This window comes from Perca fluviatilis, chromosome 6 (assembly GCF_010015445.1).
Source record: "Perca fluviatilis chromosome 6, GENO_Pfluv_1.0, whole genome shotgun sequence".
Taxonomy (NCBI): domain Eukaryota; kingdom Metazoa; phylum Chordata; class Actinopteri; order Perciformes; family Percidae; genus Perca; species Perca fluviatilis.
The window spans coordinates 24,576,051-24,592,269 of NC_053117.1; the positions used below are offsets into that span (position 1 = coordinate 24,576,051).

Consider the following 16,219-nt stretch of genomic DNA (forward strand, 5'->3'; position numbering starts at 1 on the left):
AATCCTGCCTCCTTTTGATGAAGTCATTTCTGGCTATAACTGAACTACATCACAAAAAAGCAACAAAAGAAAGTTTGAGAGGCATGCATAGTTGTCACGTAGCTGACTCTAGCCACAGTGTTGAGATGTAGACATTTCGCTAATTACACTGAGGACATGGAGCCAAATACAATGAGCTACATGTCTGCAGTTATGACATTCGTATTGAGCATGGAACAGGTCATTCCGAGAGTGCTACAGAAAACCTGAAGCTTACTCAAAAAAGCTTTTCTCTGTCTACTTATTTGTGCTCCAACCATGAGGATAGCTCAGAGAATTGGGCTTTGGACTGGAAAGCCGTTTCCTCAAATCCCTGAGCTGGGAACATGAGGGCAGAGCAAAAGAAAAAAGCCAGCACATTCCCAAGTAACTTTTGTGGAAGTGAACCTGAGCAAGGCAATTAACACCCGGCTGGTCAAGTAGAAATGCTCAGTGAACAGTCGGGAAACCTTGGCTCCCAGAGGTGCGAATGTGTGTAACTGAATGTGGGTGAAACGGGGCGTTTCTGAAAAGCAGCCTAGCGCGCTCGGTCAAACTACCAAAAGTAAATAGAGGAAAATAAATAAATAAAGCCTGTTTTTCAGAGCCCAGCCACAGCAGTGGAAGCACTGTCATGCTGGTTTGAAAAAGATCCCCGAACACTGTCTGAGCACAGTGGGGAACGTTGCCTTGGCCTACATCCTGTGCAAATTCACCCCATTTCGGTTTATTCAAAACACAATATTCTCATTACGCTCAGTTGGCTTGCTGCACTGTCATTTCATCTTGCTTTCCGCACACCAGCACATTAGCCCCTTTGGTCTAGTAATGTTCAGAACATGACCCATAAAGGACCATTGTAATGTGTCTCTGCCTCATTATTGCCAGGTCAGTGTATGGAGCAACACAGGAGAATAGGGTGCCTCGTATGGCTTGTTAATTCAACACCTCACTCATTCAGAGAAGCATTTGTACAGCTGGCCTTCTGAAGGGAGTTCAAACTATATACTCCTACACATGCAGACACATAGATATGCAGTGACAGCACACACACGCACACGCACCACGCACACAACACACACACACACACACACACACACACACACACACACACACAATCCTAGTCCCTGCTCTGACATCACTCCACACCACTGGTTCCTGCCCAACCTTCAGCCCCCACCTTGGGAAATCACCCAGAGCCTGTCCAGCCACCAGGGCGTGAAATACACACCCCTGGAAAGCAACCGAGGTGGGTGGAGGGACTGGGCGGTCGGGGTGGTGAGGGGCCAAGAGGTGGCGAGTAGCAAGTGTGAGATTTGGAGATGGAAAATGAGGGGAGAATTCAGTGAGGAAAATGCAAAGAGGAATGTGTGTGTGTGTGTGTGTGTGTGTGTGTGTGTGTGTGGTGTGTGTGTGTGTGTGTGTGTGTGTGCGTGTGTGTGTGTGTGTGTGTGTGTGTGTGTGTGTGTGTGTGACTGTTCTGGAGGGAGCGGAGGGAGGTGTTGATTGGAGGGTTTGGGTGGAAAAAGATGGAATTGAAGAAGGATTAAACGGACACTAGGTTTCAGAAGGAGGAGGGGAGAAAGGAGAGGCTGCTTTGAAAGGAGGTCTGGGGGTGCACTCTTGGCCTTGAGACTGGAGCTCCGTCACGCCTCAGGTCTCTGCGAGCCACTTGGGCCTGGTGCTCCAGAGGGGAGTCTGCCCAACCTTTGTTACAGTGGAGGAGTGGGGAGTGACAAGGCATACCGGCATGTCTGACATGTCAGAGCAGTTGGCTGGGAGACCCTGAAATCTTGTTGGGTCTGACACTGGCCATCTGTAGCTTTAGAACAGGGCTGGACTGTTTTAATTGATGAAAACTGCTCCAGGGAGGATGTGAGATCGTGCTTCAAGGGGAAAACAAAGAGCGGTCGGTGAATCAGGCGTTGATTAAATGTGCACCGAGTTATTTCAGCGAGCAAACAAGACCAGCGTATCCTTGGAGGAACGCTAATGGTAGCTAAATCAAAGTGAAGTTTTTCAGCTGAAAGACAAATAGAAATATGCATGATCAGATTTGAGCATTGCTCAAGTCCCCAGTTGGATGTATTCATCCTTATTCCGATCTCAAAAAAGAGCTCCCTTTAATGTCACCCAGCGAAGGGAAGTGATGAAATGGAGCAATTATGTATCCATTTGTGCTATTCAGGTGAAACCAGGTGTAAAATTTCCAATCTGTGCACCTGCTGTATCTTTAATTCATTGTGCTTTCTCACCAGTGTTGCCTGTTAGATGGTAATATCCAAAATATGGACAAACTATTACATGCAATAAATCTATTTTGCATTATCATATTGCTTCCAGGGGGGAGGATTGTTTTTCCTGTGTAGGTTTACCCCAGAAATTGTAATAGAGAAGATATGATAGCCAAACACAAACAAATCTTACAGAAGAAACATCACAGAATTGTTGAGGTTTGCTGTAATAAGAGGAAGAACACATTGCAATAAAACAAAATTGTCCTTCATCAAGAAGCAGCGTGCTTAATCTGATATCCAGACATTTAGGAATATGAGAAAGAAAACAATGGAGCATTCTTGTCCTGAATGGGGAGAATTACATTCTTTTGTGAAAACAGATAGCCAAGTCATCTCCCGTCGGGCTGCAGATTAATTTTCATTTTCCAAACAGTTTGTGCATATAAATATTCATGAACCACCTTGAAAAGCGATGGTCGGCTTTATAAGGCGGTCAGCGGAGGAACCAACAAACCCCCCTCCCTTCTCTGCAGCTGTGCTGATGAGGGGGGGGTTAGTTCATGATGAAAGACTCTCACTATCCACGACCTTTCCAGTCTAAAACAAAGATTTGCACAATTAACTACTTTTAAATGTCATCCAACTGCCAAATCTGCATATCAACGCCAAGCCTTGCATAGAAATTAAGATGTTTGTAGAGGAATCATTTTTCTCCCTTTTTCCGCCAAATAGGGTTTCTTCCTCATTTTAGCCAGGAAGGAAATGTAAATGTCAACATATCTTGTGTGGAGATCCTTCTGTTGCTAATTAACCTTTGCTGTTCAGAAGCTAGACTGAGCTCTGCCTAAACACCGCAATTAACTTCAGCTTGAAAGACAGAGCGACAACATCTACATGAAGCCATGGAATGGAATCACAGTGACTTCATTATCCTTGCCGAAACACATTCTCCGCACACCTCACTTTTTTTGAGAGTACTCATTGGTTGATATTTTTCCCCAGGCGGCAGGAATAAGGCTATTGGGAGGATGTCAATATTCGGTGGATTAACAAATCTCATTTCTTTTTATCTTCTTGAGGTTGGACAGGAAAGCTGGTTTAGTTGTAGCCCCTGGTGAGAGGCAAACCATTATAGAGGAATTCATACCCATAAATCTTCATACATCAAGCTGACGACTGCCTGGGTCTATCATGTTCAAGTTCAATTTCCAGATGCAGTGACTGGGAGAAAAATGTGTCCGTCTTTGACCGTCCAAAACAAGTAAACCAGCCAGTGTAATTCAAACACTCTCTTCTGGCGTTCTCTGTGGGTCTCGTCGGGGCCTAAACTGCACAGGCTCCTCTGGAGTCATGAATAGCAACACTGAGCTCGCTCCTGCTGCTCAAAGGCAGAGTCAGTTACAAAGTCAACCCATTAACATCCTCACTATTCAACGCTACGCTCTTTCCCAACTGCAGAATCAACACAGGTCAATAGGCAAGCAGAATACCACAGGCAGCTAGGCAAAATACCTCCTCAGGGTGAACAGTATATGATGATGGACAGGAAATGTTTTTCTTTTATATGTTGATAAATACTGAAGCTCTTGGAGCACTCAGGCCAGATGGAGACAAATGATTGACATAATTTCCAAGAGACAGGAAGAATCTGGGTTTGGTGAGGGCAGGGGTGAAGCAGAGGGATGTGCCAGAGTAAAGTTGATTCAGTGTAGGATGAACAGGATGAAGGGAAGCTTTGGCAGAGTAGACCCTCCACAGTCAGTGAATGGGAGCAAGTCAGAAGGAGAAGGAGACTCTCAAGGAAGGTATATGAGGCAAAGATGACCAACCAATGTTTCACCAAATACCGGTACTTGAAGACAAGAGTTTTTGGTATAAAATGGAGTGATGTTCCCAAACTAGAGATAGGGGCTGCACTGTATCAGATGGCTACTATACTGTAGATACCATCAAACCTCATCATGGGCACCACCATTTACTAGATCAATATGTTACTGCATGCAGTGTTTGCTCACAAGCGTCCACATCTTGTTCTGATGCATTACAACCACAAAGGCTCTGACATACTTAGCTCTTGACAGCGCACCAGCGCTTAAGGATGGTGGCTGCCATGTTCCTAGAACACAGCCTTCATCATGACCAAATGCTCTGTATCAATCTTTTGAGGAAGTTCAAAGGAGGCCCTAACTTTTCAGTCGAAGACATCCGTCAATGTCATCTATGATTAGGTCTTGAAAAATACTAATTTCTTGGGAAGACTAGACTAACGTCCTTGCAGGTCCGACATGACGAATGTCCTGCATGGTCAGCGTTGATTCTTATCAGCACCTCATTAAAAATGTAATGACCACATGAATATTTACCAAGTTTAATTACTGCTCTCTATTGCTATTCTGCAGTGCCCTGCTCACTTTTTCCTTTCTGGAGGGCAGTCTCTCTTTCAAGTGCCAGACGAACGCCTCCTTCCACCTTGATGAATATTGCAGAAGTCTGAGGAGTGCGAGCCATCGATGGAATCCACGTCAATCAGCAGGAGAATCAATGGTATACACTCACATTTGCAAAGGCTCTAATTGGCAGCAGTACAATTCAACAAAATGCATAATTTACCCAAGAGAGAAATGGGAGTGGAGTGCAGGGAGATAACCTCATTTGTAGCAGAAATATATAAAAAAACCTGTCCTTCTGAAATCAGAAGGCCTTCAACAGATGGCAGAGGAGACCAAAGCAAAAGACAAAGGCCAAATTATTAATGCCTTTGCTTGTCAGGGCCAATGAAGTACAAGCTATTGAACAAGGGTTTTCTTGCTGGAGAAGTAACATTGAAAAAGTCACTAAAGGTCTTTTGACCCAACTGGCAATACCTGCGCCACTTCTCTCTCCCTATGTTATGCTGACATACATTATTAAATAAACAAAAAATCTAACAATGCAAATGCAATTACACCTGAGATTTCAGTGAACGTTAGATCAGAAGTAAGTGCAGAGAGGAAGAGGGAATGGTGGCCAGCAACATTTGTTGCATGGATACCCCCTTTATTCTTTTCCTGCCTGTATCTACACTGTCACTTTCTAATAAAGGCAAATGCAAATGATTGAAAAAGAGAATCTTAAAAGAATTGATCCAATTTTCATTTTTTCTTGTGCAAACAAAAAATAATTTTAGTCACACAAACAACAGCTCCTTCAGAAAATCTCAAGTGATGCACAACTTTACTAATAACAATCTGTTCAGTTTCAAGCAGCTGTAATGTTTTTATCCCTCTGTTGTGAACGAGTGTACAAACAGTTAAAGGGGGTGGACACAATATAATGAATACCTGTGAAATCTATTGTCATTCCAATAGCCCATTACTGCAACAAAGTCTACCTTGGGAGGATTATAATATTAGACAGTTCTAAAGAGATATTGGGAAAAATACATCTTAAACAAAATCACAAATTACAGCCTTAAAACACACCAGTGCATTCAAACAACATATTTCTGATGCAAAACTTTAAAATTAGAAGCAGTAATTGTTGCAGGGAGACTATGGGCACCTATTTTAACGATCTAAGCGCACTGCTTGAAGCGCCTGGGGCAGGGCATGTCCAAATCCACTTTTGCTAGTTTGACTGCGAAAAAAAGGGTCCGTGCACCGGGCGCATGGTTCAAAAGGGTGTACTTAGTGTCTTCATTAATTCATAGGTGTGTTTTGGGCGTAACATGCAATAAACCAATCAGAGTGTCATCTCCCATTCCCTTTAAAAGCTAGGCGCGTTTGTACCTTGGCGCATTGCGGATTTGCACTGTAATATTTTTATTTGTAATCTTTTGCATGTTTGTGTGCTGCTGCGCTTCCCTGTGTGTGTGTAACAAGCACAGTGTGCACGTGCTGTGCATAGCTAAGCCTAGGCGCATTTTACTAATTTGCTGTTAAAATAACAATGAAATGCTGCGCTATTGACTTTAGACCAGGTTTTTGTTGGTCAATGGCGCGATCACTTCCCGCTGCCTCAAGATAGCAATGTGCCAAGAATGCACCTGAACACACCTCCCTGTAAGACCAGCACGCCCATGGGTGCGTGTGCATTTGCTATTTAAACAACGTGGGTGCTGGATGGGAAATTGACAACTGCGTCGGTCTTAAACTAGCAAAGACACTTGTTTTTAATTATAGAACTTCAAGATGTCTTGTATATGCATGTGTATCTGTGTTTGTTCCATGTATTCATGCCTTTGACTGAAAATAAAACAGAAACTTGCTAATCAGAGTTTCCTATGCTTTTAATAAGATTAGAGAAAATCCCTTTAGCTGTGGCTCAAGTGAATTGCACCTCATGTTGACACAAATTGTGTTAACACAAAGAATGTATCTGGGAAGAACCAACTTTCGCATCCAGTTTGATGCTATCTCCCGCGTTTGATCACCAGACATGAAAATAGGCACATGAAAGAGATACTATTGTCAAAGAATGGGGACATATTGAGTGACAGCTTTTTAGCTCTTTGAGCCCTTTGCTGTCTTGCTCGTTGAAATTTGGAGACATCAAGCTGATGTCTCCAAATTTTGTTTCAGATGTGAAGCTCCTGTGGCAATATTTCTGACCTTGACATCAACAGTGTACTTTAATGGAAATGCAGGTTGATTGTTGTGTCATGGTGCTGAATAGAAAATACATTATCAATGCATGAGTATCTGTGGAAAACATCTTTATTTCTACCAATACAGAGGCTTCGGTAAGTCATACTTGCACATTCCAAGGCCTTTTGTTGTGATGGAAATCATGCTTGTATGCTTATTTGTATTTTACCTGAGCATACAGATGCAATCTGGGTTGAATTGAAATGTCACCATGACTACCATTATAGTCACTGTGGTTTTTGTGTTTAAATACAATTGATGTAATAACAAAACTGTAAAAAAACATGCAATAAATGTTCACGTTTGAATATCCTGCCTCCTGCCTCACTTCCACACATACAAAAGGAAAAGAGAAAAAAAGCTTGAAGTAGTGTTTTATTCATCTTCATGTAAATCCAGTCATTTACGGTTGCCTTGACAAATCAGGAATCAAGTGTGTCAACATCTAGCAGAGAAGAAAGTGCATATGGGGATTACAAAAGAACAGAAACCGAACAAAAACAGGCCGAGAGAGAAACTGTCCATCGGTTAAAGTCTACAAACTCTGAAAAGGGTAAAATGAAGGTGTTTTTAATTATCTGAAATCTCTATATGCTGTAGAAAGTTTACAGTTCTACTCAAACCCTAAGCTCAGTAAGCTATTGTTCATGTCTGAGTGACAGTGTGTGGAGGCTGAGCCTAGAGCTAGTTCACACCATAGAAAAATACCCTGGTTTTCTGCATTTTTAACTGTACACTACTGAGTTTCTATAGAATAGATAAAAAAACAATCAACTCTCTCCAACCAACTTCTACTGGCCCTGGTTATAGGCCAGGCCAGTTTTCTCTCTACATCCTACCCCACTAAGAAAGATAACTCCCTCATTGCATTGCTACATAGTTAATGTTACAAGTATATGCTCAAAACCAACAATAGGCTAAGTAAATCCCACACTGTAGTTATATGTATATATCGGATCAAATAATGGGAATATGGTATCAGATAAACTAAGATAAACATTTCTTCAGTAAATTCTGGGTCGATTTCAGTTCGCTAATTGGATGGCAATTACCTACTAACCACTTAAGGCAACGTTTCCTCTTACCTGTCATCATGGTGGTTGTGGTTAATAGTCTGATAACATGACCCAGGGTTTTTAAGTAAAGGCAACTTCTATTTCAAGCACTTCTTTCTGTACTGACTCAAGGTGATGTTCAGTTAACCCTAAATTTAAGCATGGCATAAAAAAACAGCATTGTTCCCAAGTCATACAGAGGCTCATTTCAACGGCAAATCATCTGTAGATTATATCTCTGTAGCTGGAAAAAAAAAACAAGATGAGGATCTCAAAAAAAACATAAATAAACATGCAGTTTTTGAGAAATAGTCAATGCTGTTTGCTTGCCATGAATTTTCCAGGGGTTTGAATCTTTCTTCTGTACCATGGTAATGTGCACATTAAGTCACAGCAAGGAGCTCCGTCCTTCAAATGGAGCCTCGTCAAACATCTCAAAATGTGTCCACAAATGCCTTTAACACTGTACTGAACATCCACGAAAGAAAGAAAAATCATCTAATTGGACAAAATAAACATCACAAATTTCTCAAAATGCCTCAAATGAGGTCTGAAGTTCTGGCAGCTCAGTTGTCTTCCGGTCTGAAGTAGTGGGAGGTTGCTTCCTGATCTCCAAGTCTCTGCTGTGGCTTGTGCGAGCTCGCTGCAGCAATTGAGTTCAGTTTGAAGGAAGTAAACACAGGAAGCAAATGCCATGAGCCGACATGGGTGCAGTGCTCAGGGACATCGGCTCCGGTTGGGGGTGACAAACCTTTTTTTAATCCATACTCGTTAAAATAATTCTTGTCCAACCATCCCTGAATGTCTTTGATTTAATTATCCATTAATTGGAACTTTTTCCCGTGCATCGTCTCCTCATGCATCTTTACCTTCACTCCATCCAAAGTGATAACTGACAATTCAAAAATGTATGAGGCTTAATACTCTATGAACTGAGTAACACTCACTTAAAGTAGATATCAAATGACACTTGTTGGTGCACTCTTTAGCACCAAAACAAACTAGTCACTCAAGGTTCTGGTCGAAGAAAGTACACTATATTGTTGGATGTAATCTGGCTTATTAACGATGATGATGATGAGGACAATTCAGTCAATGATTGGTAGAAGTATGATGTCTCACTTAACTTTAAAATACCAAGAGGCCCATCTTTGAGTTAAATTATTAAAATGATAGATTTGTTTCAAATGAAACAGTTGATGAACTAGACCTTTGTCTGTGAGTGTGTAGCTACATGTTCACATGCATGTTTGAACAGTGGATGAGAGGCAAACATGACTGAGCTGCAAATATTGTGTATGTGTGTCTGTACACAAAAAGGGCCTCTATGTAGCTGTGTGTGTGTGTGTGTGTGTGTGTGTGTGTGTGTGTGTGTGTGTGTGTGTGTGTGTGTGTGTGTGTGTGTGTGTGTGTGTGTGTGTGTGTGTGTGTGTGTGTGTGTGTGATCCAGCAGTAGCTACGAAGTGTTCGATGTGTTGGGGCTCCAGCCCATTTGATAAGCTCTCTCCAGGGTTCTCTTGCAATCCTGCATCACCGTGCTGAAAACAATGTGAGGGTACTGGACCACCAGCCTCTCCACCGTCTCCTCGTTCACCTGCAAAAAAACACACACACACACACACACACACACAAAGATGATCAAATGATCAGACTCACCTCATTGACAAATTTAACAATACTTATTCTTCTAAACATTAGGGGATGTGGGCAAATCAATGTCCACTTACTCACTCACTTGTTTTCCAGAGCTTTTGATCACATGCTCTTCCATCAGCAGAGTGTCATAGAATTGTGGATGTTTAAACTCTCCATTATTCTAAGCCTTTGCAGGATGAATAGTGGAAAGTTTAAATACCTACACTTGATGACTGAGAAAACTAAATCTGCTGATGAAGACCATGTGATGGGGCAGAAAGCTCCAAAACAACTAAGTATGTGGTTCTTTGAGTAGGGATTTTTTTTTTGTCAACTGCTGTTTCCGATGTCAAGAATTAACTGTCAAGCACAAATCAATGTGTTTCTTTTTCTCATGTTTGCTCTCTTTTGCCTTTTAATTACAGTATGACCAGTTTTGAGTCTTAAAACAATAGTCAGGTGCCCATATGTACATTATTTACACAAGTAATCATTCCTGCTTTTCATACCTCCATTATCAACCACAAGGTTGCTTCATAATGGGGGACAAAAACTCCAGTCCATGTGAGTTAATCAAATGAAAGTGGTATCTTTTGAAGTAACTGTCGCTTTAGTACAGAATTTGATCAATTAGGTCCATTGTTCAGCCCTATGTTAACACCCTGAGCATATCATGAGTCAACCAATCAAGCACAATTTCAGAATCATTCATGAGTCATTCACTCAGTATCAGCAGATTTCAAGGGAGTCTTGAGTAGATGTATTAAGAGGCAATCAGCTTAAAACCAAATAAATGTAACAGAAATATTGCTTTAGGTCTAATAAATAAATTTTTAAATGAACCTAATTCAAAAAATCTGTCAACCATCTCTGCATCGCCCTAAGATGCCTTTAGGGCTGCAACTAACGATTATTTTAATAATCGATTAATCTGTAGATTATTTTTTCGATTAATCGATGAATCGGTTAAAAAAAACAAAAAAGCATTAATTTACATCAACTCAATACATACATACTTGTTGTTTTAGTTAATAGTTGTGTAAAGGTAAGTAACCCAAATAGCAGATACAGACAAGACACAGAGACAGACAGACAGACACGCAGACACACACACACACACACACATTAAATTATTACCATCATTGTAGTAAATGCAAGTTACGTTCATTTATACACCACACACTAATATATTTGTCAACAATAACTGATATGGGACAAAGCACATAATATATACATGACAGATTGAAAATGAATGGGCCAAAAAAGGCGAGTGAATAAAACCGTGACTTTAGTCTTGCAAACTATACCATCCCTGCTTTACTACTGTTATTAACGAGCTAACGCTAGCTTGTCATGCTAGTAAGCTGGATAACGAGTAAACGGCAGCATTAGAAGAGCTACTGGAGGGACGTTACGTTCCTCACTTCAGAACGGAACAGAAGTAGGATAGTGTAGTGACTTTACCCTGCTGTTGAACTCTCTTCCTCCTCATCAAGGACTCCAACATGTTTACGTTTTAGGTGCTGACTCATCACCGTGGTGCGCCCGTGCCATGCCGTGTCGCTTTTTCTTATCTTGCAATTAACACGTTTTTGATTTATTTACTGTGAAATGCTCCCACACCTTGGATGACTTAGGTCGTACTGATTTCTCTGCCTCCGCCGTGTGTTTCAGAACAACGTTACGGGCCTCTCCGGTCTCTCTCCGTATTTCCTTCTACCCCCGCTCTGCTCTTTCTTTTCTTTCGCTCCGCGCTGCTCCTCTCTGCGCTCAACTCAATTTTTTTTTTTATCTCCGCGACTGAGTGGCATAATAGTTGCGCGACACAACGAATCGATAATGAAATTCGTTGCCAACTTTTTTAGTAATCGAATTTGATCGATTTTATCGATTCGTTGTTGCAGCCCTAGATGCCTTATTAAGATAATCAAGAAAACACAGATTGAACTGTTAGTGCCCTATCAAAATGGCAGTGCACTAGACTAAGGAAAGGCAATTTCTAGTATACAGTGTATGCACATACACAAACAATTGGACTATGGCAATTGGTTTAGCACCAGAGGACAACTGAGCTCACAAGGCTAATGAGGCCTTCATGCTCTCGGGGACTAGGAAGACAAGCAGCTAATAGCCACTCCTGCACTTCTTTGCCAGTCTTACAATCTGTCCGACCATCACTGAGAGCCAACAGTGAAAAAAGCCTGAGAATCTGACAAAGAGCAGAGGCAGAGTAACCCTGGAGACCTTGAGGGGTTAACCGCAACCCACCCAGAACCAACCCCCGCCCACCCGCGAGCATGACACTTTCCAGGGGAAATGATGTATAAACACTCACACACATGTTGAGCACACAGTCATCCGTTGTTGCCAAAGCAGTGATAAAGTGTTTCACAGTTTTCCCCGAGCTCATTGCCCGAGAGCCCTATGGTTTCTGTGTTTTACGGAAGAAAAGTCTTGCCGGGTAAGAGTTGCCTGGCTCTTGCTCAGCTTATGATCTGCTTTGGTTGTCATTTTCTGTCTAATTCCTTCTTTCTCTTCATTGAACACAATTTCTTTAAGTGGTGGGTATCAGCAATTCCTTGTCAAGTAGAGACATTGAGAAAACAAATGGACAGACAGAGTCCCTATAAAACCAGCAGAATCAGAGAGAAATAAGTGTGCTTGAGTGGACAGAACACCGATGCTTCTCAGGTCACAGAAGGAAGATGGAAACTGCACGGCATAAGTGAATTCAAGAAAACTAAAAAACAACAACAGCCTTCCTTCTGACTGCAAAAGAAAGACACACACATACATACATATATATATATATATATATATATATATATATATATATATATATATATATATATATATATATATATATATATATATATATATATATATATCTCAGACGATCAGACGATGCAAGTAAAGTCTGAGAATAAGCCAAAAAACTGTCCTGCCTCAGTTCTCTCTCCAGTCAGTGTTAATGATAAATACAACAGGGACTGGGAGAAGGCTTTTACATTTGAAACAGTAGCTGCTGAAAGGTGCATTAAATTGGCGGGTAAGAGTGGAAATGAGAAAATTCCAGCAACACTTTCCATGCTGTGATCAATGATTCATTAATACAACAGTGTTTCAGGATATTGCCATGCATTACATTTGGATGGAAACTTGACTAATGACAAGAGATTTCAACAAGTTGCCGTAACTTAAAAGGTAAAAAATGGCCATTTTCGTTTTTCTGTCATATGGCTACATCTGCTTCTCGATGGTTTAGTGAGGCTGAGATGGTTATTTTTCGGGATGTAAATTCTGTTTTTTTTTTTTTTTTACATTTGATGGACATAATTTTTTTATACTCATCCTTTGCACAAAAAAAAGAAAAGAAAAAAAAGTAAATTTAAATAAGTGGTTTATGGATTAATGCTTTCTCTCCTTTCGCTTTCTTTATGTTGGTATTCTAAACTCCGGTCGATTCAGGAAACATCCTCAGAGCTAGAACCGACAGCCAATTTATATTTATCTAAAAAAAATTCCCACCACACACTCAACAGCCATTTAAATTCCAGATTCCTTACGTGCACATGTGCACACAACGCTACTTTGCAGAGGCACCATACCTGTGTCCAGCGCTTAGCACCGCCCAAGACGATTGTGATTGGTGTAAAGAAATGCCAATAAACCAGAGCACATTTTTCTCCTATCCCAGAATGCTGTGTGGACTGGTCAGACCTTCCCCAGCAGCGCTGTGGAGATAGGTCTGGCAATGCAAGACTAGCTGATGCTGGATCTACCTCGCACCTGGGTTTTTTTTCATTATTTTTGGGGACATTTAATGCCTTTATTAAGGAGTGGTAGTGGAGAGATGACAGGAAATAAGGGAAGCCTGGCCAGATTTGAATCGGGGATGTTACAGTTCATGGTCAGCGTCTTAAGCTCTAAGCCACGGGGTCTTTCCAGACAAACACCTGTAGTTTGCCTACAAAGATGGCCGCATGTTGCTTTCACAGAGGACCAAAGCAAGCAAGTTAAGTTTGTTTTGACATATAGCTGAGCCTCATTAGCAGATAAAATGACAAACCCCTGATTGCCTTCATAACATATTATGCTATATTCTTGAAAAGAGAATGAAATATCCCCCAGCTCGTTAATCAGGGCTTAATTACAATTAAAACAGATCTAAAGAATAGACCTGTCAATGTGATGGGAGGCCATAACATTCATTAATGCTAATTTACTGCAGCTCCACTTGCTGAGCAAACAAGGCTCACACAAAATGACTCCCAATCAAAGAGCTGAATCATTTCCTAATTGCTGGTTGCGGCAACACTAAATGTTTGAGTTTCAACAAGATCACTTTGATCGAAATCATGAAAAGAATAACTATTGCACTGACCTTGTTGATAATACTGTATGTGCAGTAAAACATTGCAAAACTAACGTAGTTTAATTTTTTTTAAATGTAATTACTGTCACATGCAACATTTTCAAATGATTGGAATTCAAATCTTATTATGGCAGAGGCAAAAGCCAATCAAGCTTGAATACAAATGATTTTACTATTTATCAAATCCAAGCCTGTATGCATTTTAAATGGTTACAACACAGCACAGAAACTCCTTGTCCCTGGATTGATTAATTGGCATCTTAGAATGACATATGCCTGCGCTCATTTTTAAAAATATTTATCGCCTGTGGATAGAAAATCTTCTCGACAGAAAATCAGTTGACAGAGGCATTTATACATCACAGCATCCATTAACTCTTCTCCACTGAGTTACTGTAAATCTCTTCAGGGCTAAAAACAACTGAGGAAAACCCTCTCCTAGCAAGTTCCCAGAGTTCACAGCTACAATCCTTCTTCAAGAACAAGGCTCTGTGCCCTTTGCATGGCTCTGTGGTATGTTGAACGAGACGTGATGACATCACCACACCTGCTTGGTATTTGCTGCTCAGAGCTGATGTTAGACATGAAGGTCAGACCAAATGCTGTGGGTAACTGGCTGGCACAGAGGCTAGTCTTCTGGTTGCAGCAGTTGTGCCAGTGAATTCTTGAAAACCGGCGATTCAGCGGTTTTTTGCTAGAGTGTAATTTTGTTTCTGGGCAAAACTGTGCTTAAAGATATTGTGTTGCTAGGCAACATAGGCTTAAAAATGCTACAGGAAAACACTGGGGCCTCTGGTGTCAGGAATGGTGCTTTAGAAATAAAGCTCAGGCAGGGAGTTTTTTTATCCCATTGGAGTCCTCATCCAGTGTACTACTGTACAACCCCTCCTCCCAACCTGCTGCCAAGTCTGTCGGAGAGCCATATGATAAAGCATACTCACTACTCACTGATGATTCTAATCTTTGAGAAGCATCTGGGAGTGCAGCCACTGCTATCTGGAGCGAGGCCTATACTTATGATATTTTCCCCCATTTTAACATCAAAGATGCAGCGCTGTAGATCTAAGTGCGGAGTAATGCATGGTGACGGGTAATGTGCCGTTGTCAGGGTTTACGAGAGGGCGAGAGGGAGATGAGGGGAAAACAAAAATATGCATGTCTGATATGCTGCTCAGCAAAAAGCACCTTTTATTCAAACATGCTGTACAGTAAACATGAATAGTTTACAGGGTTGTGTGTGTGAGCGGCTGTTGACAACCGCTCCACAACTTTCACATGTGGCAGCTGGAGGTAAGTGGCGGCGAGTTCCAGAGCTGACCTCTGCTCTCTGTTGGGAGTGCTCTTATGTGCTCTCTTTCTTAACAGTGAGCTATTTTTTAAGTCTGATCCTCTGATGCAAATGCACTCTATCACTGTGTAAAATATACATTTACCGCAAGCGCTGGGCCCTTCCCCTAGTAAGCAGCGCCGTAAAACACGTCGTAAATATGACTAATGCAGCAGCAGTTCACATTCTCAGTGGGAAAAAGAAGAACAGGGTCGTAAATCGATAATCAGATACACAAACACGAAGATGCATATCATATTAGACCGGCATGGTGAGAACACCCTCTGAGTGCTCCAAGCAATCAAGGGAGGGAAATGGAATAAAGAGAGAGGGAGAGAGTTTTAAAAAGATGGCCTTTCGCTCCTTCTGAATATATCAAACCCACTGAGGGCTGTATTGTATGCAACAACAATGACCGTGAAAAAAATGCAACTAAACTTTGACTGTTGATAATGAACAATTTAGAACTGAATTTAAATGAATGCAGAAAACTGCCCTTTTTTATTTCCTCTGTGTTTTTATTAAATTGAGCACAGGTCTGCAGGGTTCTTTTTTTCCCCTCTTTCTTTTTTTCTACTTTCCCTACATTTTCTTTGGCCATGTGGCAGCCATTGCTAGTCCCAGGCCCATAAAGAGAGACAAATACCCCCCATTCCCTGTCTACTCCCATGTAGAGAGTGTATCAGTCAACCAGTAAATACATTTGGGGTAAATGTTTAAAAAGCCTGTTTAGGCAGCAGAAGAATGCAGTGCATCAGGTCTTAGTAAAAGGCAGCTTAAACAAGTCTGGATTTATACAGGCCAGATTTATAGCCTTCTTTAAACTGCGCAGAGGAAAAGCCCCAGTGGTAAAGTTTCTAAACGAGTGACTGGACAACTGAAAGATAGTTCTCCGTCTCGGGAGAGGGAGAAGGAAGTAGGGGAAAGAGGAGTGAATAGAAAAGAAA

At 41.4% G+C, this 16,219-nt stretch overlaps 1 protein-coding gene across 1 annotated transcript in view; it reads right to left on the reverse strand.

Moving 5' to 3' along the window:
* Positions 1-7,237: 7,237 nt before the first annotated feature.
* Positions 7,238-16,219, reverse strand: part of fbxl17 (F-box and leucine-rich repeat protein 17) — a 237,564-nt gene continuing 228,582 nt past the window's right edge. The window contains exon 11 of the mRNA XM_039803438.1: positions 7,238-9,529. Coding sequence (XP_039659372.1) covers positions 9,392-9,529 — 138 coding nt within the window. The 3' untranslated portion in view covers positions 7,238-9,391. The remainder of the gene's footprint in view (positions 9,530-16,219) is intronic.